This window comes from Eleutherodactylus coqui, chromosome 1 (assembly GCF_035609145.1).
Source record: "Eleutherodactylus coqui strain aEleCoq1 chromosome 1, aEleCoq1.hap1, whole genome shotgun sequence".
In the NCBI taxonomy this organism is placed as follows: Eukaryota; Metazoa; Chordata; class Amphibia; order Anura; family Eleutherodactylidae; genus Eleutherodactylus; species Eleutherodactylus coqui.
In genome coordinates, this window is record NC_089837.1 from 94,236,468 (window position 1) to 94,263,482 (window position 27,015).

The 27,015-nt window shown below is 40.8% G+C and overlaps 1 protein-coding gene across 3 annotated transcripts in view; it reads right to left on the reverse strand.

Annotated features, from left to right (window-relative positions):
* The window catches only part of LOC136622626 (saxiphilin-like), a 261,639-nt gene that overhangs the window by 42,308 nt on the left and 192,316 nt on the right, over positions 1–27,015 (reverse strand). Inside the window, exons 1-7 of one of the 3 annotated variants that reach the window (XM_066598114.1) lie at positions 26,208–26,321; positions 23,314–23,477; positions 22,863–22,968; positions 21,809–22,039; positions 9,592–9,810; positions 6,375–6,593; positions 2,647–2,865 (exon numbers count right to left, since the gene is read on the reverse strand). The exons of the other annotated variants lie outside the window; for them this stretch is intronic. Coding sequence (XP_066454211.1) covers positions 2,647–2,865; positions 6,375–6,593; positions 9,592–9,810; positions 21,809–22,039; positions 22,863–22,968; positions 23,314–23,477; positions 26,208–26,250 — 1,201 coding nt within the window. The 5' untranslated portion in view covers positions 26,251–26,321. Of the gene's footprint in view, positions 1–2,646; positions 2,866–6,374; positions 6,594–9,591; positions 9,811–21,808; positions 22,040–22,862; positions 22,969–23,313; positions 23,478–26,207; positions 26,322–27,015 lie in introns of those variants that run through there. 3 annotated transcript variants of the gene reach the window in all.

Sequence of the window (27,015 nt, forward strand, 5' to 3'; positions counted from 1 at the left end):
TTTGTAATGTACATTGTGCATTAATTATGAGCCATACAGAAGTTATAAAAAGTTTTATACTTACCTGCTCCGTTGCTGGCGTCCTCGTCTCCATGGTGCCGACTAATTTTCGCCCTCCGATGGCCAAATTAGCCGCGCTTGCGCAGTCCGGGTCTTCTCCTCTTCTCTATGGGGCTCCGTGTAGCTCCGTGTAGCTCCGCCCCGTCACGTGCCGATTCCAGCCAATCAGGAGGCTGGAATCGGCAATGGACCGCACAGAAGCCCTGCGGTCCATGAAGACAGAGGATCCCGGCGGCCATCTTCAGCAGGTGAGTATGAAGACGCCGGACCGCCGGGATTCAGGTAAGCGCTGTGCGGGTGGGTTTTTTAACCCCTGCATCGGGGTTGTCTCGCGCCGAACGGGGGGGGGGGGGGTTTAAAAAAAAAAAAAAACCCGTTTCGGCGCGGGACATCTCCTTTAACATGGTGTGTGATATCACCTCTGTTATTCCACCTGGAAGTGCATGAATAAACTGAGAGCTAGCTGTTACTATTATATTATAGCACTATACTCTGCTGTCCATTTTACTAAGGTGCCAGCTGCTAGTGCGTCCTGTATTGTGTTAACAGCCAGCAATAGCCCTGCCAGCGGCAGATGTCTACCATATTGGGGCACTAGCTGCTGATGCCTTCATAAAAATGCACAAGTGGGTTAGCGGTCACTTATGACCTTTTATAGTCTGGGGTGTACAATTGGACTCACGGGGTCCCATAGCAAAATTCTGAATTTCCCCTAATCAATTATATATGTTCTCTAAAACAACTTTTATAACGGTGGGCTAAACTCCTGGCACCTAAACTCAAGTATAGGGCTAAACCTAAACTCAAGTATTGGGCTAAACGGTGGCACCTAAACTCAAGTATAGCTCTAAATAATGTAGTCACCATAAATACACCACCATAATGCAATCACCTCTGTGGCAGTATTTCATAATAGTATGTCCTCTGTAGCCTCATTTAGTAATAATGCCCCCTTTAGGGCCCCATTTGGTAATAGTGGCCCCTCTATAGACTCATTTAGTGATAATGTCCCCTCTTGTCACCCCAATTAGTAATAGTGCCCCGTTGTAGCCTAATTTAATAATAGTGACACCCCTCTGGCCTCATTTAGTACTAGTGCTTTCTATTTAGCTTTGCTTAGGAATGGTGCTCCCTCTATGGTCCCATTTAATAATAGTACCCCCTATATTGCCTCACTTAGTAATATTTCCCCATTTAGTAATAGTGCCTCTCTGTGACTCAATTTAGTAATAGTGCACCCTCTGTGGCCCCTGTTTAGTACTAGTGCACCAAATGTAGACTTAAAATAAAAATACTGCTACCTCTTTGGCTCTATTTAGTAATAATACCCTCTTCTTTAGTAATGTGGTGCTAGCCCTCTTTAATAATTGCCTCTTCTGCCCTACCTCTAGCTGTGCAGTAATATTTTGACAAGCAGATGTCTCATTCTCACTATCAGACATTCTGGACACCAAGCGCACTGTGTGGAGAATACTCTGACTCCTTCCCCACCTTCTGCATACCCTGTACACTAGAATTTGATACGAAGATGTAGAGTTAGGATATCCCCCTATCTTCCATATAGTGTGCCTGGCATCGGGACCTTCTGATAGTGTGAGTAAGGGATCTGCTTGCCTACATGTTGCTGCCCAACCAGATGAGTGTGACAGATCCTGGCTAGTTGGCTTTGGGATGGGGCCAATTGGCGCCATGCACACTACAGCTTAATTATTTTTTCCAGAAATTAATATTATGGGTAAAAAAAAAATACCAGTCTTGGCTTTTGGATGTAATTACCCGGCCAGGGAAAGTGGATTACTGGATGCGTAGCAACTAGAGATGAGCGAACCTACTCGGCCACGCCCCTTTTTCGCCCGAGCGCCGCGATTTTCAAGTACTTCCGTACTCGGGCGAAAAGATTCGGGGGGCGCCGTGGGTGAGTGGGGGGTTGCAGCGGGGAGTGGGGGGGAGAGGGAGAGAGAGAGGGCTCCCCCCTGTTCCCCGCTGCTACCCCCCGCTCCGCCATGCCTCCCCCAGCGCCCCCGAATCTTTTCACCCGAGTACGGAAGTACTCGAAAATCGCAGTGCTCGATCGAGTAATTACTCGAAACGAGTAGGTTCGCTCATCTCTAGTAGCAACCCTTCCTATACCAATGCCTTTGCCCTGTGCAATTGGTTGCCCATCCACTGTAGATTAAAATGTAAACTCATCTATAAAGTTCATTTGTAAAATATGTATTTAAGATCTTGCAATATCATGTCCAAGTTTTATATTGTTGGTTATTTACTAAGAAAGAAACAGCCCAGTGTGTCCACCCCAAAGAATGTAGATAATCCACTTGAGCTCGCTATCTGATTGTAATTGTCAGACAATGAGTGTGTCAGATGGTGTATATTTCAGTGCTCCAGCTTAATGCCTTAGACATCGCATATAGAGCTCCAGAAGGTTTAGTTGGTTATCTAGGTGATGTTTTTGTGTCAGGAAGTTTTTTTTTACTATTTTTCATTAATCAACAGTAACAGTAAAATTTTAATTGTTAGTAAGTTATTTATAATCACAAGAGAATTAAGAGCCAATGTAATTCTTAAAGTATACTAGTTTCTCACCTACGTCCTCACATGAAAGAGGTGACTGCCCAGGTCCAGTTCTTGTACCCAGTATCTCTTCACCATCTTTGGTAACACACCAACAAGAGCCAATACTTCCATGGCACTGCTTTGGTCTGTAGTCGCCTTTTTCATCACAATCGGGTACAAAGGCTCCTAGTGCGGGGCCCCCTCCACTGTGCATTTTCTGGCGTCCTTTCAGGCAGGGAGTTTCCTTTGCTAAAAATGGATACCATTATCAGTTCAGAGTTGCAAATTTGCACATAACCTATAAAGACTTATATCATTACATATATGAGGTTTCAGCATCCTGCCATAAATAGAAGTGGGTTAGAGGAAATCTTTAATGAACACCCCTCATAATTACTAACAGCACTTGACTCATACTGTCTTTTCCATTGAGTGACACAAAAGCATTAACATTATTGTTCATCTACACATGCCTGTAGCTTGTTGATATGTACAGTTAGGCCTCATGTCCATGGGGAAAATCAGGTCCGCCGCGGATTCTCCATGCAGAATCCCGCAGCGGGTCCCTCCTTTCCCGCGGACATGAGGCCAGAAAATAAGCATTACTTACCTGCGGATCTGCCCTCCATTGCAGCCGGATCTTCTTTCCTCGGCCAGGCGGATATGCTCGGCACGCCAGCAGCATGCCGTGTGCATGCGCCGTGCACTCTTTTTTTTTTTTTGAACTCCTGCTCTCCCGCACTCCCGTGCCGGAGAGCAGGAATTCAGCTGCGGGTGTGCCGCGGATCCGGACAGCTTCCATAGGCTTCAATAGAAGCCTGCTGGAGCCGTCCCCACGGGAGACCCGCACGAAAATGGAGCATACTGTGGGTGTTTCCCCGCACACACAATACGCGCCTCAAGGGAAAATGACATCCGCAGGTATTTAATTACCTGCGGGTGTCCAATGCATCTCTATGGGGCATGGATCACGCGTGCGGGTGACCCGCTGCGGATCTGTCCCCATGGACATGAGGCCTTAGAGTTGGGTGTTTTTTAAATCAATGGGATAGCAATCAGGTGTGAGTAGGCGACCTGCTTCATTTAAAGAACAGGGATCAAAGTCTGATCTTCACAACATGTTTGTGGAAGTGTATCTCTCACTTTCAGCGCAAGGGTTATTCACCTTGCCTGCAAGAACATACATATGGTGTCCGAAATGATTGAAATTAGAGTTAGGTGTTTTCACTTTCAAATGGTCTCCTTATCCTAAAAGTTCACATACGTTTGCCATTCATTGACCCATAATATTGGATCATTTTTCTAAATAAATAAATGACCAAGTCTAAAGTTTTTTACTCTATTAATAATTTGGTTTTCCTTATCTTCTTTTAGGATTTGAGACTTGTGTGAAAATCTGATGTAGTTTTAAGTCAAATATAAGCAGAAATATCGAAAATTTTGAAGGGTTCACAAACTTTCAAGCACAACCCTATGTGGTATCTTTTTCTTCTCGCAACATCACATTAGTAAAAACATCGCTAATGTGAAGGAAACCATTGAAAAGCATGGGTTTCACAAACATGCGATTTCTCACGCTATCACATCGCTGGAAAATTTAGCAATTCTGTTGCTCGTGGGAAACTGGCCTTAGGCCATTTTTACACGGGCGATAAAATCGTGCAAAATTTCTGCATTACGAGACACACAAATATGAAGCCAGTTTTTTTGAATGGGTTTATATACATGGGTAATTTTTTTCCCACATCACATTGGCGTCATGTCATATCTTTAGGCCTGCCCTCACATCACATCTCCCATTCTTTTAATTTTGATGTCCATGTAAAGCCGGCCGAAGGGGCTACAGACACATTTTCGTGTAGTCCAAGAAATAAGTCATGTTTGGAAAGCTTATGCCAAGGGGTTACATCATGTATGCAGCATGGTTTAGGTATGGGTACAGATCTGATATATGTAGTAGAGGTCTCCACAGTAATATAGAGCAGTATGGCAGAACCTGAAGATCCCACAATTCTTCATGTGCAACACAGTTCTAAACAAGATATTTACTCATGGGAATGTCTCTTGCATTTAATTAAAACGGCTATCCTACAAGTAAATTTTAGATTTTTCCATTAAATCATGCTAAATATAACATTTTTCAATTGGAATGATTTTTAAAGGGCCACTCAGCCTAAAACAGATTTTCCATCTTTGCCCCTTCACCTGATTGCCTGTCAAACTCTGGATGTCTTATGTATATTTTCTAGTCACTTCCATTCAGTGCAGCCTCCTGTCTGAAACTTATCACCTTGATGTTGAGATTTCTCCCTGCTCACTGCCTCTGTACTCTGCTAACACTCCCATGATTCATCAGCACACCATCACATGATCAGCTAGGGCCAGCATCATCTCTGCCTGCTGGGAGGACACTGCTATTGCCATCTCACCTAAATAAATTACAGACAATAATTATACAGTTAGCAGGCTGAGCTGTGATATCCTTTATTATAACTATGTGGCAGGAGTCTCTAATTGCCAGCAGTACTGTGAAAGGAGTTTCTGTCTCCTTCCTCTATGAAAAGCTTGTGTGGTAGAGTCCATGTAATATCATGCAGGAATTATTCCGACTGAGAAATTGACTTCTTGAGAGAACGTAAAGCCAAGTAAGTCTCAGGTAGTCAGAATGAGATCACATGACCCATCTGAGGAGAAGGACTCCAGGAGTTTCAGATAGAAATGAAAAACTAACTAAGATAATGCTAGCGAACTTATATATAGTGGTGTGGGGGGGGGGGGGGGGCTAGTTACATAATAAATGAAAAAAAATCACTAAAGTGACCCTTTAAAAATGGTTTCTGTGTCTGAGTATTGCTGGCACATACAGTACTCTGGTGTTCTTTTCATCACCTTTCAGAACATTCATCTCCTGTGCCCAGTGCATTCTCATGGCCAGTGGCCCAGTACTATCACTCGGATGCACTTGCACACTGTGCCAGTGAAGTATTTCCTACTATTATGCAGACCAACTAATAAGAATTAGCACATTAGGTGGACATTCTGAAAAGGGCACCATAACAAATATATAACAGCAATGTGTAGACACATGAACATTTATTAAAAATGACTGCAAATGAAAAATTATGTTTTACATGATTTAATAGAGGGATTACTATTTATAATGGGATGGGCTTTAAATGGGTTTTCCCAGGAGAATACTACTGATAACCTATCCGCAGGATAGGTCATCAATAGTTGATTGGCCAGGGTCCGTTGCTCTGGACCCCAACTGATCAACTGAGCGGGCGCATGTCAGCGCTGCAAATATACAGAAGTCAGAGCTGAAGCAGTGGAATTCTCCGCGCTGACCTCAGTGTAGTGGCGGGCACTTGTAACTGCAGGCACGGCTCTCATTGAAATCAACGCGAGCTGTGCCTGCAGTTACAAGCGGCATTCTCTCTATACCCAGAAAGTTGGCATTTTTTGAAATGCTGACCCTGGCTAGTCTAGCACCGAGGACCAGGCCCCGCTAAAAGTCAGCTACTGTGATGGATTTTCTCATTCTAAAGGAGTCACACTAGAACTGATCCACGGAAAACTTGCTCACCTAATTTTATGCTACACTCGGGGGTCACATGTCTAATTTCCATACAAGGAAGCTACAATCATGAATGGGCCGATGTCTCCAGTAGCCATTCAGTGTATATACAGCAGTTGAAGTGCACTATGCATAAATCAGAAATGACCAATTGCAAGATATACTGTGATCCGTGTCTTACGTTCTTCTTCACATGTTGGAGATGGTTGTCCCGGTGGAGTTTCTGTACCGTCAATCTTTTGACCTTTTTCATTAACACACCAACAGTATCCGGTGCTGCCACTGCACTGCTTTGGGTTGTAGTTGCCTCTCTTATCACAATCAGGTACAAAGGCTCCTGGTAAGGGGTTCCCTCCTCCGAGCGCTTTTTGGCGTTCTGTCAGACAGGGCAGTTTCTTTGCTAAAAATGGATAGATAATAACCGACAGTAGTTCAGTCATATTGTCTTCTCTGCTTATAATGTGGCTCTGCTGATTATATAGTTTGACCCTAACCCATATTAAATAGGATTATGATTGAGAACTGTTGTCATTTATTGGATTCTAGATCTCACAACCAACAGCGTTAAGCTATGTGCACTAATATGCAATCCCAATTGTACTCCTTGTGTATTGAGATGTTCTACCCTAGTATAGAGTCAACACAACACACACATAGAGTCCTTGTATAGAATCTAACACAAAACACACTCCACAAGGTGTGGGCATATGGAGGGACGGTAGAGGGGTCCCGGTGAGAATTCCGTCAAATCAGTTACATACAACCAGTGATGTACAAAGAAGAGATAGGATCCCATAGCAAAGATGAATATAGATGCGCCCTTTTGATGCTGAGTTTTGACTTCCAGGACAGATGGACATGGTGTTTGTTTTCCCCCCTCCGCAGTGTGTTCATAACCCTTTGCAAAATTTCCCTCCACCCTGTTTGCTAGCAACAAAGGGAACAGTGCCTGCTAAGGCTTGGCCATCTCTCTACAAGGGCCCCATAGCAGCCACACGATCTACCTCTTTGTCCTTGGAAGTAACTACTATATAAAGCTAAAGTGTTTTAGTACAGTCTATAGCTGTGACACTATATGGAATTAATATGGTATAAATTATGGGAATTAGATTACTGGAGATAGGTCATTAATCAAGGGATATATTTTCATTCCCATATCTGGAGCTGGAAGGAACTGACGTGTGTCACCACTACCACCGTGCCCCAAGCTGATGAAAATTGGCTTCTTCCCTATGGGGGTTGTTATGCTTTCTTCTGGATCAACACTACAGGATAATGGAGGGAGCTAGTTACGCATGTGTTTCTGAAATCGTACTGTAATAACAGAGGTGGCACCAAGGAACTTGTTCGGCAGCATGTTAGAGCACACAGACATCCAGACAGAAGAGTATAATGTACTCTGATTTGTGTGTGCATGTATGTATATGCCTTACCCTTTCAGGATCAGGTATTTTTTGTTTTTTCCTTTTTATTTATCATCCCCATAAAAAAAAAAAAAAATCATAGCTTTTTTATTTATTTGGCTGTGTAAGGGCTTATTTTATGCAAGATGAGTTGTGTCAAATAATAAATAGAAAACCTTTAAAATATTTCTAAGCGAAATAAAATGAAAAAAAACTGCAATTGCATATTTTTTTAAGAGTTATATTTATGTGATGGGGGGGAAAAAAAAGAAAGAAAAATCGCATCTTAACTTCTTTGTGGGATAAGTACGATTAGGGCGATGCGAAATTTGTAGTTTTTTGTGATACTTTAAAAACGTTAATTTTTTTTTCACCATCTTCTAACCCCCCCTTCACCCATAGCTGGTTTATTTTTTCATCAAATAGGACTGTTTGAGGGCTGTTTTTATTGGGAGGCAAGCTATACTTTTTATTGGTACATTGAGCTATTTGTTTGCTTTTTTTTTTTTACTATTTTTTAAAGTTAAAGTGAACAAAAAGTGTAGTTCTGGCATTCTGTATTTTATTTATGTCGGAAGAGATAAATAATGCATTGTTTTACTAGATCTGCCTTTTACAGACATAGCAATTCCAAATATATATTTTTTGTACTAAAATTGGAAAATGTTTTGTTTTTTTAAACGTAATATTTTGTATTTGTTTGTAGTGGTTAAAAGAATCTTTTAGTCCCACAGGGATCTCTTGTTTGATCTCTTACTCAAAGCATTGCAATACTTAAGTATCACAGTATATTGTATTTCTGCAAGTATGCTATAAGCCATGTCACAAGCATGGTTGCTTAGGCAAAAAAAAATAAAAAATCTGGTTAGGCTAGGGGCCTTCACAAGGCCCCAGGCTGCCATGACATTTAAACGGCACCTCACAAACCCACTGCATGGGGCTGTTTGGGAAACAGAGGGAGCTCTCTTCCTCTGCTGGGCCATTTAAATATCCCTGTCAGAATTGACAATGGCATCTAAATGGTTAACTGCCACGATTGGAGTTATGTCTGCACATATCTAATTTTAATTATTCTGCGCTTAGGTATTTAATAGGTCTGCTCGCTGAGCTTGATTGACAGCTCTGGTGCTCTCTAACAACCTATGAGAGTGCTGAGCGTTGTATTTAAATGTCTCTTTAGTGATCATCTGTGCCACATTCTGAGTCTTTCTACCTGGTGTGCTATCTCTGTAACATTGTACATATGTAGACTTGTGTGGTGCAGAGTGTAAGCTCTCGCCTACGACCTGAAGGTTGCAAGTTTGATCCCCGCCTGATTCAGGTTGACTCAGCCGTCCATCAATGAGAACCCAGCTTGGTGGGGTTCAAAGCATGCTGTGATTTGAATCCGGTGAGTGGAGAATCGCTATGATTCTCTGCTCATTGCCGTTGGGCTGTGCTTTCTATAGCTAAGTCTATGGAAAGTGTTACCAGCGACCAGATTATCGCTGCAGATAACACAGTGACATTTCGCCCATGGACAGGAGACTATACTCTAACTTTGTGGTTTCAACCTTGGCTTGTTTTGACTTTGTCATCTGTTTGCTCCACTAATCAGCATCTGCTTGGTGATACAACATAGGGGTTTGTAGCAGCAAAGACCACATCCCTCATAAATGGGTTAAAGGGTGAAAAACTATGGTCCTTGGGTGTTTCTAGCTAGAGTAGCTAGCACCAAGGCGGATTACAGTTGCCTGTTTGCTATACAGGCTATTTCCCTGAAATTAACATGACAACTGTTACCTCTACTATATTAGCAAGCCAATTCATTAGGAAAACAGCACAATCAGTGGTTGAGAACTTAGTTTGTCATATATGATGACGTAAACGTTCAGCAGCTTTCTCAACGAGCAATACAAAGAACATATAGTAAGTAATTGTAGATCAGGAAGGCATACTTAGTACAATGTAGAGATTGAGGGTGCAAAAACAAATACTAAATAGACGAATACAAACCTATGTATTCTTCACATTTTGTGGGAACTTTGAATGGTGCAGTTCTTGTTTCCTCTAATATTTCACCATGTGGGTTCACACACCAACAGTGACCTTTGGTGCCATGACACTGACTTGGAACATAGTTACCCTTTTCATCACATTCTGGCACATATGCTCCCATTTTGGGTTTATTTCCTCTAAGCACACTGTGGCGATGCCTCAAGCAACGGGTACTTTCTATTTAAATAAAACACAAAGAACAAACAGGAAGGATTTTAGACTGGTGACATAATAGATGTGATTGCTCTGAACACACAAGCATCGGACTTATTAATGTTTTAAGCTTTAATACAAAGTGCAGTACTTAAAAAAGTTACCTAAAGAGTAAAAATAAAATGATGCAAACTAAAAGGCAAAACAGTTCTAAAATAAAAATACCAGACCTTTTACTAATTAGATTGGCTAAGATCCAGGTGAAGAGATATAGTGAAGACGTCTCGGGTTGAAATGTAAAGCTGTACTGTATTGCAATCTTCTGAGCCCTGTCGTTGGTTGGTTTTCCAATTCTTAAGGAGCCACATTCAGGTAAATATAATATTTTTCAGTTGGAGTCGTTTAGTGTGTAATATTTTTTGCCAGATGCACCTAAAAGTGTAGAAAATTCTACACCAAAATCCGCATATAGGCATATGAGTTATGGAGCGGAATTCCGCAGCAGTAGATTAAGCTGTGTCTTTCAACGCATCTTTCGGAAATAGTCTTTTCGTTTGAAAGCACCCTAATGGATGCTAGACGGTAACCATTATAGTCAATGAGATCCATCTGGCGCTGTTCAGTTCAGAAGGGATCTATTTACTGCAGGGTTTCCGTTTTTCTGTTCCTATGACGGAACAGAAGACTGGAAATGCAATCATACATGTGACCTGAAGTCTGTAGAAGAGAAATAATGTTTATTATTTTTTTAAGTGTTAGAGCTATTTATTTCTTATTTTTAAGAACTTTCCTCGGGATGGCACTATTGGGAGTGTCCTTCTCTATATTGTTTGTACAGATAGTAGAACAGTGTGTATGTGCTTTGTGGTAACTGCAACAAATTTGAGTTACTGGACAGAAAAGTATAAATAAACTTTGCCTTCACAAATGGGGAAATTGCTGAGGAATTTCTGCAGTGAATTTTGTTGTGGAAATCTGCAGCGTATCTACAATATTTATGCTGCGAAATTCAGCCCTTGAAATACAGAGGTTAAATTCCACAGTTGATCAGCAATTAAAAACGTGGTCAAATCTGCAGTGACTGCAATGCTTTTGCCATGTGTGAAGGTACCGTGATACAGCCTTTAAGCCATTTTCTCGCATGGCAGAATCACTGTTGGCATTCCACAATGGGATGCCAGCAGCAATTCTGAAAGAATTCCACAATGGCCAAATCCGCATCTAAAATAGTACAGATTTGGTTTCATTTTGACTTGCGGAACAGCTGTGCAATTTTACCCTTGTATTTCAAGGCTTCATAGAACCTTAGAGTTGGAAGGGCCCTCCAGGTTCATCAGGTCCAAACCTCTGCTCAATGCAGAATTCACTAAATAATCTCAGACAGATGTCTATTCAGCCTCTGTTTGGAGACTTCAATTGTAGAAGAACTCACCACCTCCCGTGGCAACCTGTTCCACTCATTGATCACTCTCACTGACAGAAAGCTTTTTCTAATATCTAATCTGTGTCTTCTCCCTTTCAGTTTCATCCCATTGCTTTTAATCTTTTCTTGTGAAAAGATTAGACTGTGCACTGTGACAGCTCTTCAGATTTTGTAGACAGCTATTAGGTCTCCTTTTAGCCTTCTTTTTTGCAAGCTCAACATTCCCAGATCCTCTAACTGTTCCTAATAGGACATTGTTTGCAGACCGCTCACCATCCTGGTAGCTCTTCTGTGAACTTGCTCAAGTTTTTCTAGGTCTTTTTAAAATCAAAGTGCCCAGAACTGGACACAGTATTCCAGATGAGGTCTGAGTAAAGAAGAGTAGAGGGGGATAATTACCTTCCATGATCCAGATCCTAGGCTTCTCTTAATACATTCCAGAATTGTTTGTTTTGGCATCATACTGTTGACTCATGTTCCATCTGTGATCTATCAGTATACCCAAGGTTTTTTCACATGTTCTGCTGCTTAGCCCAATTTCTCCCATTCTGTTTGAGGTTTTTTCATTTTTTTTGCCCAGATATAGGGCTTTACATTTCTCTTTGTTAAATACCATTTTGTTAGTTGCCGCCCACTATTCAAGCTTTTCTAGATCTTGCTGAATCCTCTCTCTCTCTTCCCCTAGTGTTAGCTATCATTCCTAGCTTTGTGTCTTTGGCAAATATGATCAGTTTCCCCTCAATTCCCTTTTCCACATCATTTATAAAAATGTTGAATAACACTGGGCCCAGGACAAAGCCTTATGGTATCCCATTTGAAACATTCTTCCAACTGGATGTGCAGCCATTTATAACCACCCTTTCAGTATGATCACTCAGCCAGTTGTTAATGCACCCAACATTTGTCTTGCCAATCCCCTATTTGGTCATTTTTTCAATAATTATGCTATGGGATACTTTGTTAAATGCTTTACTGAAGTCAAGATATACTATATCCACTGCATATTATCTGATCAACCCAGTCAGTGATTCTGTCATAGAAGAAAATTAGATTTGTCTGGCATAACCTGTTTGTTACATACCCATGCTGATTCTGGTTAATTATTCCCAGTACTTGCATACATGCTGTTTAATCATTTGTTCAAAGATCTTTCCTGGTATAGAAGTCAGGCTCACATGCTTGTAGTTTCCTGGATCCATCTTCTTCCCTTTTTTGAAGATAGGGACAATATTTGCCCTTTTCCAGTCTTCTGGGACCTCTCCTGTTCTCCAGGAATGTTCAAAGAATATGGCGAGTGGTTCAGCAATGACCATTGCTGCTTCCTTTAGTATCCTGAAGATTCGAATTTTGTTAAGTTAACTAAGTGTTCCCTCACCATCTCTCTGTTTATAGATATCCTGCATTCTTTTATTCCCCTAATAACATAGGGAAGATCAGTTGATGTTACATCTACTTTTTGAGAGAAAACAGATACAAAATAGAAATCTAAAAGTTCGACCTTCTCAACATCATTTTTAACTAATTCACAAAGTTCATTCTGTAAACATCCTATAGCATTTTTGACTCTTTTTTGCTATTGACATAACCCAAAAATCCTTCTTTACTGATTTTGGCCTTTGTTGCAAGCCTCAATTTATTATTAGCTTAAATTTTTCTGACACTTGCCCAAAGTATCTGCATACCACATTATATTCTTCTTTAGATAGTCCCCCCTTCTTTCCATTTGATAAACCTATGTTCTTCCTTTTTAGAATGTATTTATGTTGAGTGTTCTGTTCATCCATCCTAGTTTCTTTGAATGTCTCCCATTTTTCCTTTTTTTTAGGGATTGTTAATGATTGTGCTTTGAGAATCGTACTTCACAATATTTCCAAACCTTCTTGGACATTTCTGTCCTTAAGAACATCCAGCCATTGAATCTTTCCTATACTCTTTCTGATTCCATTAAAATCTTCCTTTCTGAAATCCAACCTTGATGTCCGAGTTTTCTCAGGTCTTTCTTCTCTTGTTATTCAAAATTCAAGGATAACATGATCACTGCCTCCTAAGGACCCAGCCACCCTTACTTTCTCAACCATTCCCTCCCTGTTGGTAAGAATTAGGTCCAAGATAGCAGATCATCTTGTTTTCTCTTCTAACTTTTGGAAGAAAAAGTTGTAAGCAAGCACAGATAAGAATTTGTTGGAACCATTACATTTGCCTGAGAGAGATTCTCAACAATTGTCTGAATAGTGAAAATCTCCCATAAATCACTATGTCATGCTTTTTTAAAGGCTTAGGGATCGGATGTAGAAATTCATCCATTTCATGAAACAGTTCATCCACATCTTCTGCTTGCCCAGGCAGACTATAGTAAATGTCTACAATGGTGTCCTTTCTGTAATTCTCTCCTTGTCTTCTTACCCAAACAGTTTCTACACTCTCTTGAATCTCTGTGGAGATGTATGCTTTCCTAAGATACAACTCAATACCTCCTCTTTTCTTTTAGGTCTGTTTCTTATAAACTAGTTGTGTCCTGCAAGCCTTGTAGTTCAATCTTGTGTATCATTCAATCTTGAATTCTGCAGTGCAATTGTACAGCGTAAATAGACATGCTTCGGATTTAGAATCTACAACATTTGTCTACGGATTAATTGCAGACAACATTCTTATCATGTGAAGGAATTTTTTTTAAATCTCTTCCACATGGCTTGCACTGTAAATGCTGCGGAATTTTTGCAACTGTTTGGCTACCGTAAGTTCTGTAGCGTTCCCGCCTTCCACGCAAAAAGATAAAAGTAGCAGGGTTACTGCATGCAACTACTTTTGTGTGTCTAGTGTAGTGTCGCTATCCTGCCTCTATAATGATAATAAAATAACTCTGAGATTACCCTAATCTACTCAGCAAAGATGAAAGTGAGCTGCAGAAATGAGTGTTATATTTATTCTAATATGTGAAAGATAGGAATAAATAAAACTTGTTTTTAAGAATGTGCTATTTTCTTATTTCTATTTCCTTTAAGCAGTGTGTATGTGTTGCCATCATTGTGGTTTAGTGCTGTTCATATACAAACAGCAGTTGAAGTGTAATATTCATATGACAAATATAACCAACAAGCTGATATACCTGGCTTCGCCCGAGTTAATTTGGTACTGGTGTTTATCTGGTGTTCACACGGAAAATCTTATGAAGTCGTGGTTACTTTAGAGATACCAGGAAAAAAATATGTTCACCATTTTGCATGGCTCTTTGAGTTACCCAGAAAACACCACATGGAGGTAACCATGCAACGATTCCTTATATAAAATGACATCGGGAAGTGAGAGAATTAGATTACGTACATAAAATTTGGACACTAATTCTTTTGCGCTTAGAATTGAATAATCGAGTTGGGATCCTTTAGCTTTTCCAATTTATGACATAATCAATGCTCGTGCCAAATTTTAAGTTTCTATGACATTGGGAAGTGAGAGAATTAGATTTCACATGTAAAATTTGGACACAAATTCTTTTGCGCTTAGAATTGAATAATCGAGTTGGGACCCATTAACTTTTTCTATTCATGACATAATCAATGCTCGTGCCAAATTTCAAGTTTCTATGACTGTGGGAAGTGAGAAAATTAGATTCTGTACGTAAAATTTGGACGCTAATTCTTTTGCGCTTGGAATAGAATAATCGAGTTGAGACCCATTATCTTTTCCTTTTTATAACACAATTAATGTTCGCGCCAAATTTCAAGTGAGAGAATTAGATTCTGTACATAAAATTTGGACGCTAATTCCTTTGTGCTTATAATTGAATAATCGAGTTAGGACCCATTAGCTTTTCCTATTTATGACATAGTCAATGCCCGTGCCAAATTTTAAATTTCTATGACATTAGGAAGTGAGAGAATCAGATTACGTATGTAAAATTTGGACACTAATTCTTTTGCGCTTAAAGCTGAATAATCGAGTTGGGACCCATTAACTTTTCCTATTTATGACATAATAAATGCCCGTGCCAAATTTCAAATTTCTATGACCCCGGGAAGTGAGAGAATTAGATTTTGTCCGTAAAATTTGGACGCTAGTTCTTTTGTGCTAGAATTGAATAATCGAGTTCGGGCCCCTGTACTTTTCCTATTTCGGACATAATCTATGCTTGTGCGAAATTTCATGTTTCTACGACATCGGGAAGTAGGAGAATTAGTGGCGAGTCAGTCAGTCAGTGAGTGAGTGAGTGCTTTCGTCTTTATATATATAGACTAGCTGATATACCCGGCTTCGCCCGAGTTAATTTGGTACTGGTGTTTATCTGATGTTCACACGGAAATCTTATGAAGTCGTGGTTACTTTAGCGATACCGGAAAAACATATGTTCACCATTTTGCATAGTTCTCTGTGTTACCCAGAAAACACCACGTGGAGGTAACCATGCGACGTTTCCTTTATATAAAATGACATCAGGAAGTGAGAGAATTAGATTTCATACGTAAAATGTGGACGCTAATTCTTTTGCGCTTAGAATTGAACAATCGAAGTGGGACCCATTAGGTTTTCCTATTTATGACATAATCAATGCTCGTGCCAAATTTCATGTTTCTATGACACCGGAAAGTGAGAAAATTACATTCCGTATGTAAAATTTGGACGCTAATTCTTTTGCGCTAGAATTGAATATTCGAGTTGGGACTAGAGATGAGCGAACGTACTCGGATAGGCACTACTCGTCCGAGTAATGTGCCTTATCCGAGTACCTCCCCGCTCGTGCTGAAAGGTTCGGGTGCCGGCACGGAGCGGGGAGCTGCAGGGGAGAGCGGGGAGGAACGGAGGGGAGATCTTTCTCTCCTTCTCTCCCGCCCGCTCTGCCCCGCTCCCCGCTGCGACTCACCTGTCAGCAGCGGCAGCTCCCGAACCTTTCAGCACGAGCGGGGAGGTACTCGGATAAGGCACATTACTCGGACGAGTAGTGCCTATCCGAGTACGTTCGCTCATCTCTAGTTGGGACCCATTAATTTTTCCTATTTATGACATAATCAATGCTCGTGCCAAATTTCACGTTTCTATGAGACCGGAAAATGAGAAAATTACATTCCGTACGTAAAATTTGGACGCTGATTCTTTTGCACATAGAATTGAATAATCGAGTTGGGACCCATTAGCTTTTCCTATTTATGACATAATCAATGTTCGTGCCAAATTTCATGTTTCTATGTGAGAAAATTACATTCCGTACGTAAAATTTGGACGCTAATTCTTTTGCGCATAGAATTGAATAATGGAGTTGGGACCCATTAGCTTTTCCTATTTATGACATAATCAATGCTCTTGCCAAATTTCACGTTTCTATGACACCGGAAAGTGAGAAAAATACATTCCGTACGTAAAATTGATGCTAATTCTTTTGCGCATAGAATTAAATAATCGAGTTGGGACCCATTAACTTTTCCTATTTATGACATATTCAATGCCCGTGCCAAATTTCACGTTTCTATGTGAGAAAATTACATTCCGTACGTAAAATTTGGACGCTAATTCTTTTGCGCATAAAATTGAATAATGGAGTTGGGACCCATTAGCTTTTCCTATTTATGACATAATCAATGCCCGTGCCAAATTTCACGTTTCTATGTGAGAAAATTACATTCTGTACGTAAAATTTGGACGCTAATTCTTTTGCGCATAAAATTGAATAATGGAGTTGGGACCCATTAGCTTTTCCTATTTATGACATAATCAATGCTTGTGCCAAATTTCACGTTTCTATGACACTGGAAAGTGAAAGAATTAGATTCCGTACGTAAAATTTGGACGCTAATTCTTTTGCGCATAGAATTGAATAATCAAGTTGGGACCTATTAACATTTCCTATTTATGACATATCCAATACCCGTGCCAAGTTTTAAGTTTCTATGACATTGGGAAGTGAGAGATTTAGATTATGTACGTTAAATTTCGACGCCAATTCTTTTACGCTAGAATTGAATAATCAAGTTGGGACCCAATTACTTTTCCTATTTTGGAGATAATCTATGCTCGTGCCAAAATTCATGTTTCTACGATATCGGGAAGTTGGAGAACTTTTGGCGAGTCAGTCAGTGAGTCAGTCAGTGAGTCAGTCAGTCAGTCAGTGAGTCAGTGAGGGCTTTCAGGCATGACGGATGCGCATCCGCAAATCGCGTGACCGGTGCGTGCAAATCGCCCGAAAATCTGCTCCTAGCCGCGTTTCATTAGAAACGGGCCGGAGCTGTCCAGCGCATTGCATTCAATGGAGACGGCAATAGAGCCGGCTCCATTGAAAGCAATGCGCTGCGGGCGAGGCCGGGATGAATTGTCGGGAAGGGCTTAAATATATAAGCCCTTCCCTGCAATTCATCCTAAACTGTGTAAAAATAAAAAAATATATATATACTCACCTTCTCCCGGCAGCCGGCGCTCCGCGCAGCCGTCCTGCAGTGGGTGTGAAGGGGGTGTGAGTCAGACCTGCCCCCTGATTGGCTCAGCGCTGAGCCAATCAGAGGCATGTCTCACTCACACCCATTCATGAATTCATGAATGGATGTGAGTCAGACCTGCCCCTGATTGGCTCAGCGCTGAGAGGCAGCAGTCACTCACCCATTCATGAATTCATGAATGGGTGTGTGAGTGAAACCTGCCTCTGATTGGTCAGGGCTGTGACCAATCAGAGGCAGATCATTCAGCAGGCGGGGATTTTAAAGCCCCGCCGGCTGAATAGTGCCGAGAAGCAGTTCAGGAGAACTGACAGCGGCCGCGGCTGGACTCCGGCTGCAGCGGAAAGGTGAGTATACAATTTTTTTTTATTTTAACACATTTTAGGATGAATTGCAGGGAAGGGCTTATATATTTAAGCCCTTCCCGACAATTCACCCTGCGCACGCCGGCAGCCCATTGCTTTCAATGGAGCGGCTGTATTGCCGGCTCCATTGAATTGAATGGGCAAACATCGTTCTTCTCTGTCACAGCTGTTACAGCTGTGGCAGAGAAGAATGATTTGTCTTCTATATGTTCTCAATGAGGTCGGCGCTGCTGCCGCCAGCCCCATTGAGCGCATATAGAGAAGAGAACAGAAATCGCAGATTGCAGATAGGTGCGATCTGCGATTTCTGTTCTATAATTTATCGGACGAGCGCATAAAAAGCGCTCATGTGTCCGATACAATTGCAAAGCAATGGTTTTATAAAATCGCCGGACGCATGCGCATGCGCAAATCGCGGCTAAAAACGCCCGTCTGACTAAGGCCTTAGGGTGCATTCACACGAACGTATATCGGCTCGGTTTTCACGCCGAGCCGATATACGTTGTCCTCGTGTGCAGAGGGGGGAGGATGGAAGAGCCAGGGCCAGGAACTGTGCTCCCGCCCCCTCTCTGCCTCCTCTCCGCCCTTCTGCACTATTTGCAATGAGAGGAGGCAGGACGGGGGTGGGGCTAAGGTCCGGGAATAAGCCCCGCCCCTGTCCCGCCTCTCCCCATTGCAAATAGTGCAGAGGGGCGGAGAGGAGGCAGAGAGGGGGCGGGAGCACAGCTCCTGGCCCTGGCTCTTCCATCCTCCCCCCTCTGCACACGAGGACAACGTATATCGGCTCGGCGTGAAGACCGAGCCGATATACGTTCGTGTGAATGCACCCTTATATATATACCAGCTGATATACCCAGCTTCGCCCGAGTTAATTTGGTACTGGTGTTTATCTGGTGTTCACACGGAAAAGCTTATGAAGTGGTGGTTACTTTAGAGATACTGAGGAAAAAAATATGATCACCATTTTGCATAGTTCTCTGCGTTACCTAGGAAATACCACGGGGAGGTAACCATGCGACGTTTCCTTTATATAAAATGACATCAGGAAGTGAGGAATTAGACTACATACGTAAAATTTGGACGCTAATTCTTTTGCGCATAGAATTGAATAATTGAGTTGGGACCCATTAGCTTTTCCTATTGATGACATAATCAATGCTCGTGCCAAATTTCCCGTTTCTATGACACCGGAAAGTGAAAAAATTACATTCCGCACGTAAAATTTCGACGCCAATTCTTTTGCGCTACAATTGAATAATCGAGTTGGGACCCATTAGCTTTTCCTATATATGACATAATCAATGCTCGTGCCAAATTTCACGTTTCTATGACACCAGAAAGTGAAAAAATTACATTCCGCACGTAAAATTTGGACGCTAATTCTTTTGCGCATATAATTGAATAATCGAGTTGGGACCCATTAGCTTTTCCTATTTATGACATAATCAATGCCTGTGCCAAATTTCCCGTGTCTATGACACCGGAAAGTGAAAAAATTACATTCCGTACGTAAAATTTGGACGCTAATTCTTTTGCACATAGAATTGAATAATGGAGTTGTGACCCATTAGCTTTTACTATTTATGACATAATCAATGCTCGTGCCAAATTTCCTGTTTCTATGACACCGGAAAGGGAAGAAATTACATTCCATACGTGAAATTTGGACGTTAATTCTTTTGCGCATAGAATTGAATAATCGAGTTGGGACCCATTAGCTTTTCCTATTTATGTCATAATCAATGCTCGTGCCAAATTTCCTGTTTCTAGGACACCGGAAAGGGAAGAAATTACATTCCATACGTGAAATTTGGACGCTAATTCTTTTGCGCATATAATTAAATAATCGAGTTGGGACCCATTAGCTTTTCCTATTTATGTCATAATCAATGCTCGTGCCAAATTTCCTGTTTCTATGACACCGGAAAGTGAGAAAATTAGATTCCGTACGTAAAATTTGGACGCTAATTCTTTTGCGCATAGAATTGAATAATCAAGTTGGGACCCATTAACTTTTCATATTTATGACACAATCAATGCTCGTGCCAAATTTCATGTTTCTATGACATTGGGAAGTGAGAGATTTTGATTATGTACGTAAAATTTGGACACATTCTTTTGCGCATAGAATTGAATAATGAAGTTAGAACCCGTTAGCCTTCCCTATTTATGACATGATCATTGCACGTGCCAAATTTCCCGTTTCTATGACACCGGAAAGTGAGAAAATTACATTCCGCACGTAAAATTTGGACGCTAATTCTTTTGCGCATAGAATTGAATAATTGAGTTGGGACCCATTAGCTTTTCCTATTTATGACATAATCAATGCTCGTGCCAAATTTCACATTTCTATGACACCGGAAAGTGAAAAAATTACATTCCGCACGTAAAATTTTGACGCCAATTCTTTTGCGCTACAATTGAATAATCGAGTTGGGACCCATTAGCTTTTCCTATTTATGACATAATCAATGCTCGTGCCAAATTTCCCGTTTCTATGACACCGGAAAGTGAGAAAATTACATTCCGCACGTAAAATTTGGACGCTAATTCTTTTGCGCATAGAATTGAATAATGGAGTTGGGACCCATTAGCTTTTCCTATTTATGACATAATCAATGCTCGTGCCAAATTTTCCGTTTCTATGACACCGGAAAGTGAGAAAATTAGATTCCGTACGTAAAATTTGGACGCTAATTCTTTTGCGCATAGAATTGAATAATGGAGTTGGGACCCATTAGCTTTTACTATTTATGACATAATCAATGCTCGTGCCAAATTTCCTGTTTCTATGACACCGGAAAGGGAAAAAATTACATTCTGCACGTAAAATTTGGACGCTAATTCTTTTGTGCATAGAATTGAATAATCGAGTTGGGACCCATTAGCTTTTCCTATTTATGACATAATCAATGCTCGTGCCAAATTTCCCGTTTCTATGACACCGGAAAGTGAGAAAATTAGATTCCGCACGTAAAATTTGGACGCTAATTCTTTTGCGCATAGAATTGAATAATCGAGTTGGGACCCATTAGCTTTTCCTACTTATGACATAATCAATGCTCGTGCCAAATTTCACGTTTCTATGACACCGGTAAGTGAGAAAATTACATTCCGCACGTAAAATTTCGACGCCAATTCTTTTGCGCTAGAATTGAATAATCGAGTTGGGACCCATTCGCTTTTCCTATTTATGACATAATCAATGCTCGTGCCAAATTTCCCGTTTCTATGACACCGGAAAGTGGGAAAATTACATTCCGCACGTAAAATTTGGACGCTAATTCTTTTGCGCATAGAATTGAATAATCGAGTTGGGACCCATTAGCGTTTCCTTTTTATGACATAATCAATGCTCCTGCCAAATTTCACGTTTCTATGACATTGTGAAGTGAGAGATTTAGATTACGTACGTAAAATTTTGATGCCAATTCTTTTGCGCATAGAATTGAATAATCGAGTTGGGACCAATTAACTTTTCCTATTTATGACATAATCAATGCTTGTGCCAAATTTCCCGTTTCTATGACATTGGGAGGTGAGTGACTTAGATTATGTACGTTAAATTTCGACGCCAATTCTTTTGCGCTAGAATTGAATAATCGAGTTGGGACCCAATTTCTTTTCCTATTTTGGAGATAATCTATGCTTGCGCCAAATTTCATGTTTCTGCGACATTGGGAAGTTGGAGAACTTTTGGCGAGTCAGTCAGTGAGTCAGTCAGTGAGTCAGTCAGTCAGTCAGTGAGTGAGTCAGTGAGGGCTTTCAGCTTTATATATATAGATTACAAAATAAAACTGAGAACTATTACTTACTTTGATCTTCACACGTAGGAGATTTTTGTGTCGGTGGAGTTCTTGTGCCATCAATCTCTTTACCATCTTCATTAACGCACCAACAGTAACCGGTGCTGCCATGACATTGCTTTGGACTATAGTTGTCCCATTCATCACACTCGGGCACAAAAGCTGCTAAAAGGGATTTGTCTTTTTTGTTTACACGCTGACGTTCTTTTTGACAGGGACTCAGATCTGCTAAATTGAGAGCTTTAAAAAAAAAAAAAAAAAGTTCTGTAAGAATGAAGCTAAATTTAGACCAGGTGCCACATATTTAGGGCAATATATTTCACAATACAGCATTCTCAAACAGGCATCTGTTCCTTGTATACCTAACTCAAAGTTAGGTCCTGGCCAATGACACTCCAGAATATATACATTTTGTAACACAAATGACTGAAGTGACCTACCAGTTGTGACAAGATCTTAGTGCAGAAGCTAACTTCGGGACTCCTATTCTTATGATTGTTGAATGTCATGTGGCTAGGAAATAAAACTTGGGATAAGCCCTTTAACTTTGGTTGTTAAAACTAAATCAGAAATTCCTCAACTAAACCATTACTGCATTCTACACTCCCACTCTGATGTAGTCACTTCACATGCTGTTAGGTAGATAATCTTGTACTCCATAATGATTTGTATGGTCAAACATGTAGGAGTGTTGTATGCAGGCTAATTAAAGGGGTTGTCCAGTTGTAAACTACTGATGACCTATCCACAGAATAAGCCATCAATAGGAAATCAGTGGTAGTCTACCGACTGACATCCCAGTGGATTAGCAGGCCAAATGCTCTTGTGCACTGAGCTCATTTCTTCATGAAGAAGACAGTTCCATTTGTACTGCAGTGGCAAAGCTTGGTATTGCAGGCAATGTTCCCATTGAAGTGAATGGAAGCTTTGCATGTAATACCAAACCTGGCCACTGCAGTGGGAATGGAGGCAGACCCTTGGCAATCTACTATGGATGGCCTAACCTTGTTCTTTGACAGTAATGAAAAAATAATAACTCTAGACACATGAGATTAGTGCTCACCTCTCTGAAAAGAAATTTCAACCATGATGGGCTTCAGATTAAAAGGATTTAACGAAGCTTCGAAAACATCTTCGCCATCCAGAGAAATAGCATCTGTTTCTCCATCCTGAAAAACAATAGGCTCATCAATGATACTGATATCATTTATTTTACTTTTGTTAGAAAGTTCCCTCGACAATATCAGCTCAATCTATGGGTGATTCCTGCAACAAATGCTCCATTCCCCTGCAGCGCCACCGCTGGATAGATTTAAAATTACACCGTCCCCAGAGCTGGAGATTCTCTTTGTAGCCATTCTCTAATTTTCTAGTCTATATTTCCAGGCATGCTGGTTTCAGGTAACACTACAAGATATGATTTGGAGAGAAATCTACTTCATTGTTCAGCAGTTGTACCTGGTTCAAGCCACTACTTTATGAATGGCCATGGACTTCCATGAAGATGTACTCACACTGATAGCTTTCATGCAGTCCGAAGTGCTGGATTTTTTCACACATTTTAGGTGAATTTGATTGACGGTGAAAGAGTTTGCAAGATCATTGCACTTTTTGTCTTCAATATCTGATGTCACACACCAACCTACATTTCTCCCTTGGGGCGCTGTGTAGCTCAGCCCTGGAAAATTGTAGGTTAAGGAATAATCATAAAAGTAACATAAAATTCATAAAGAAAATTATCTTTATACGAGATATCTTTGTCACGAGGGGGTGTGGCCACCCCAGATTGATAGATTTATGTATAATGTATGCCATAAACTGGCATAAATACCAGAAATGTACGCCAGGTCAGACCTGGCTTACATTTTTTGAGAAGGTGCATCAAGGTGCCAGGAATGTGTGTAATACCTGAAGTGGTGTTCGCCTTTTCATGCATTTAGCACATCATGCGCTTGGGGAAACTGTACTAAGACTGGCATTGGGAATACCAGTCTTAATAAATTTCTGTTTGGGATAATAACTCAGCAGATTTGTCCCTACAATATGATGCATGTGGAACGTCTTAATAGAACACTTATCCGAGCGTGCTCGCTCATCTCTAATTATAACGCATTATGCTGTGTGAGTGATCAAATGATCGCAAGTGTAAGTCGGCTATAGCAAATAAAAATAAGTAAAAATAAAGTAATGTTTTGGGTTTTTTTCAAATTATTTGTCTTTCAAGAATATAATTAAAATGTAACATTGCCAAATACAGCGGTGATATACAGATTTATGCATTTTCGAAAACTTGTTCCCATCAACCACAACAGGTAGGAATAGGATATGGATTAAGTTGTTGTCGAGGTTAAGCAAATTTGGAACCCGTGCTCCAAACAGGAATTAATGTTTTTTTTTTTTAATTACAAAAAAAAACAAAAAAACGTTTTAACCCCTTGAGTGGCGGGTTTCCTACCACCCTGTCGTGCCCACCAGGGCAGGTTTTTTAAAATGGTCTAATTATTGAATTTCAACTAATTTTGCAGTTGCGTCTCAAGAGCCATAACTTTTTCATTTTTCCATTGACATGGCCATGTGAGGGCTTGTTTTTTGCGGGACAAGTTGTGATTTTTTAAACAGGGGGGAGGAAAAAAAGAAATGGGGAAAAAAGAAAAAAAGGGGGCATGTGATTAAGGGGTTAAATAATGTATTAACTTAAATAATGTATTAACTTCCTTCTCTGGGTCATTACGACGCACGGATACCACATGTGTGATTGTATTTTTGATTTTTTACAAAGTAAAGGGAGACAAGTGTTTTTATAATTTTTTTTATAATTTTTTTTTTTTTTTAATTTTTTTTTTGTCCCTTTAGGGGACTTCCACAGGGACCCATCAGGACCCCCTGATCACATTCCGGGGGTCCGATGGTGACAGCCCTTTACATGCTGCAGTGACAGCCCTTTACATGCTGCAGTCACATAGACTGCAGCATGTAAAGGGTTAACACAGCAGAGATCGGAGTTTTTTTCTGATCTCTGCTGCAAGAGCAGGTACCTAGGTGTCCTCTGACAGCCAAGCACCAGCTCTCCCTGCCACAGAGACCATCGGCTTGCTTCTGACAAGCCGATGGTCTCTATGGCAACCTGTAAACAAACCAGTGCAGGAGTTTGCCGACATATCGGCAATATCTTCTGCTGGTTTTTCAAAGCCCCTGCTTTATTCTCTGTGGGTCTGTGCAGGCAGAGCACACTGTCACAGCTTGTGGCATTGTGCTCTGCAGCTCCCATAGTGATACATAGCCCGGAAATCTTCCGGGCAGTATGGCTTTGAGCAGTGGAGCTCGTCCCGGAAAATTTCCGGGCCTGCCACTCAAGGGGTTAAGGAAAACATTTTCCCAGTCATCACAAAGATTAATAAAAAAAATTGAGATCACCGAGTCATAAAAGTATATTGTGAAAAGTATATTAAAATATCACATTAATAATTTTGCATAGCAGAAAAAAAATGCAATACCAGAATTGCACTCTTTTTTGCTCAGCCCCCGACTCCAAGAAAAAAATTGATTAAAAAAAGCGATAAAAAAAATGTATGTATCCTCAAAATGGTATCACTAAAAACTATATTTTGGTAACCCAGGTTATCAGCTGATTGAGCGCCCACTGTCAGCACCGCAAATATACCTGGCTTGGAGTGGAAATGTAGTGGCCGGCACTTGTAACTGTAGGCTGGGGTCTCATTGAATTCAATGAGAGCTGCATCTGCGATTACAAGTGCCAACCACTACACACGGGTCGGAGCAGCGGCTTCTGGTCCAACCCCTGTTTATTTGCAGTGCTGATAACTTGCACCTGTTCATCAGATTGTCGAAGTTCCCAAGTGGCGCACCCTTGCCCATCAACTATTGATGACCGATCCTCAGGATAGGTTATCAATAGTATTTTTGCCCAAAAAAACCCTCTAAATTGGACATTATTAAAATTGACTGTCATTTTTTAAAGGTTTCAATCACAGTTGTTGCCTTGTAGTCTTTACATATTAAATTGCCTGAGACCAAAGTTGCCATTAGAACAATACAGGAGATACTGCAATTAGGAGGAGTCAGGCCAGAAAGGGGACATGTATTCAAACTCACTGTCAGGAGAAAAAGATACTAAAAAGGGTCATGACTACATAAATATTAATCAGCTTTAATAATTATGGCTGCAGGTTTTATGGTTGTTACATGAGTAATGGTGAAGTAACAGCCACAGCAATAACAGTTGACTATGAGGGTGTCCCGCTGCTGGGATCCAACCAAAAAAGGATTATCTGAATCTGAAAACCTCTTTCAAGAAATCAGATTATAAATATGTAATTTACAGATATTCATCATGAATTAACAATGAGCGCCATTGTGTGGGCATGTAGTAAACGATGTCTGAGCTTACCCAACAGGCAGAGGCACAGTAACACTTGGAAAGCGGAAGTCATCCTTATTTCGTACTGGACACCATGTGAAGAATTTCCCAAGAAGCGCTGCAGCGTGCCTGTTAATGGCACCTGTATTTATAAGAGAACGGGGTGGCTGAGTGAGCAGATCAGTTGTATTATTTACAGAAATGTTTCCCAATAATTACTGTTCACCTCTTTATCAGTGACCGTTGTTCCTACACAGTTTTTTTGGCACAGAGACACTTTTTTCATCTTTCTGGCAAAGTATAGCTCTTCTAGTTTTGAAATTTAATTGTAAAACTATTATCTGGGGTGCAGCATTCAACTATTTTATATGGAAGCAGTCTTCTGAACAGGAAAGAACCAGATACAGAGTTTTACTTTACTTGGTAGTCAGTTTTTCCATTTCGATAAGGTGGCTGTTTATTTCCTTGTTCCTAACTCATGCTATAAAACGACAAGGTGGGCAACTTAAATCAACGCCAACTTATCTGCATACTTATTTATGTTTGATCCTTATGTAAAGGGGGGGGTACGGTTTTGCTCTTGTTTTCTTGTTGTTCATGTGTCCTCAGATGTTGTGTAGGGTCTCTCTAAGAAGGGAAGGGTTTGGGGAGCAACTGGCTAAAGGTGGGAAACTATTGACCAGCACCCGGGAGGTGGGCAAAGGGTGGCAGATTGTTGTAATATGAGGATGCATTGCCAGTGGCCCTCGAAAGAAAGTACCGAGTAACTAAATACTTCAAAAAGTTTGGTACCATGTTAGCCAGTAGAACAAAATGTGATTGCTCCCAGCAAGAGAAA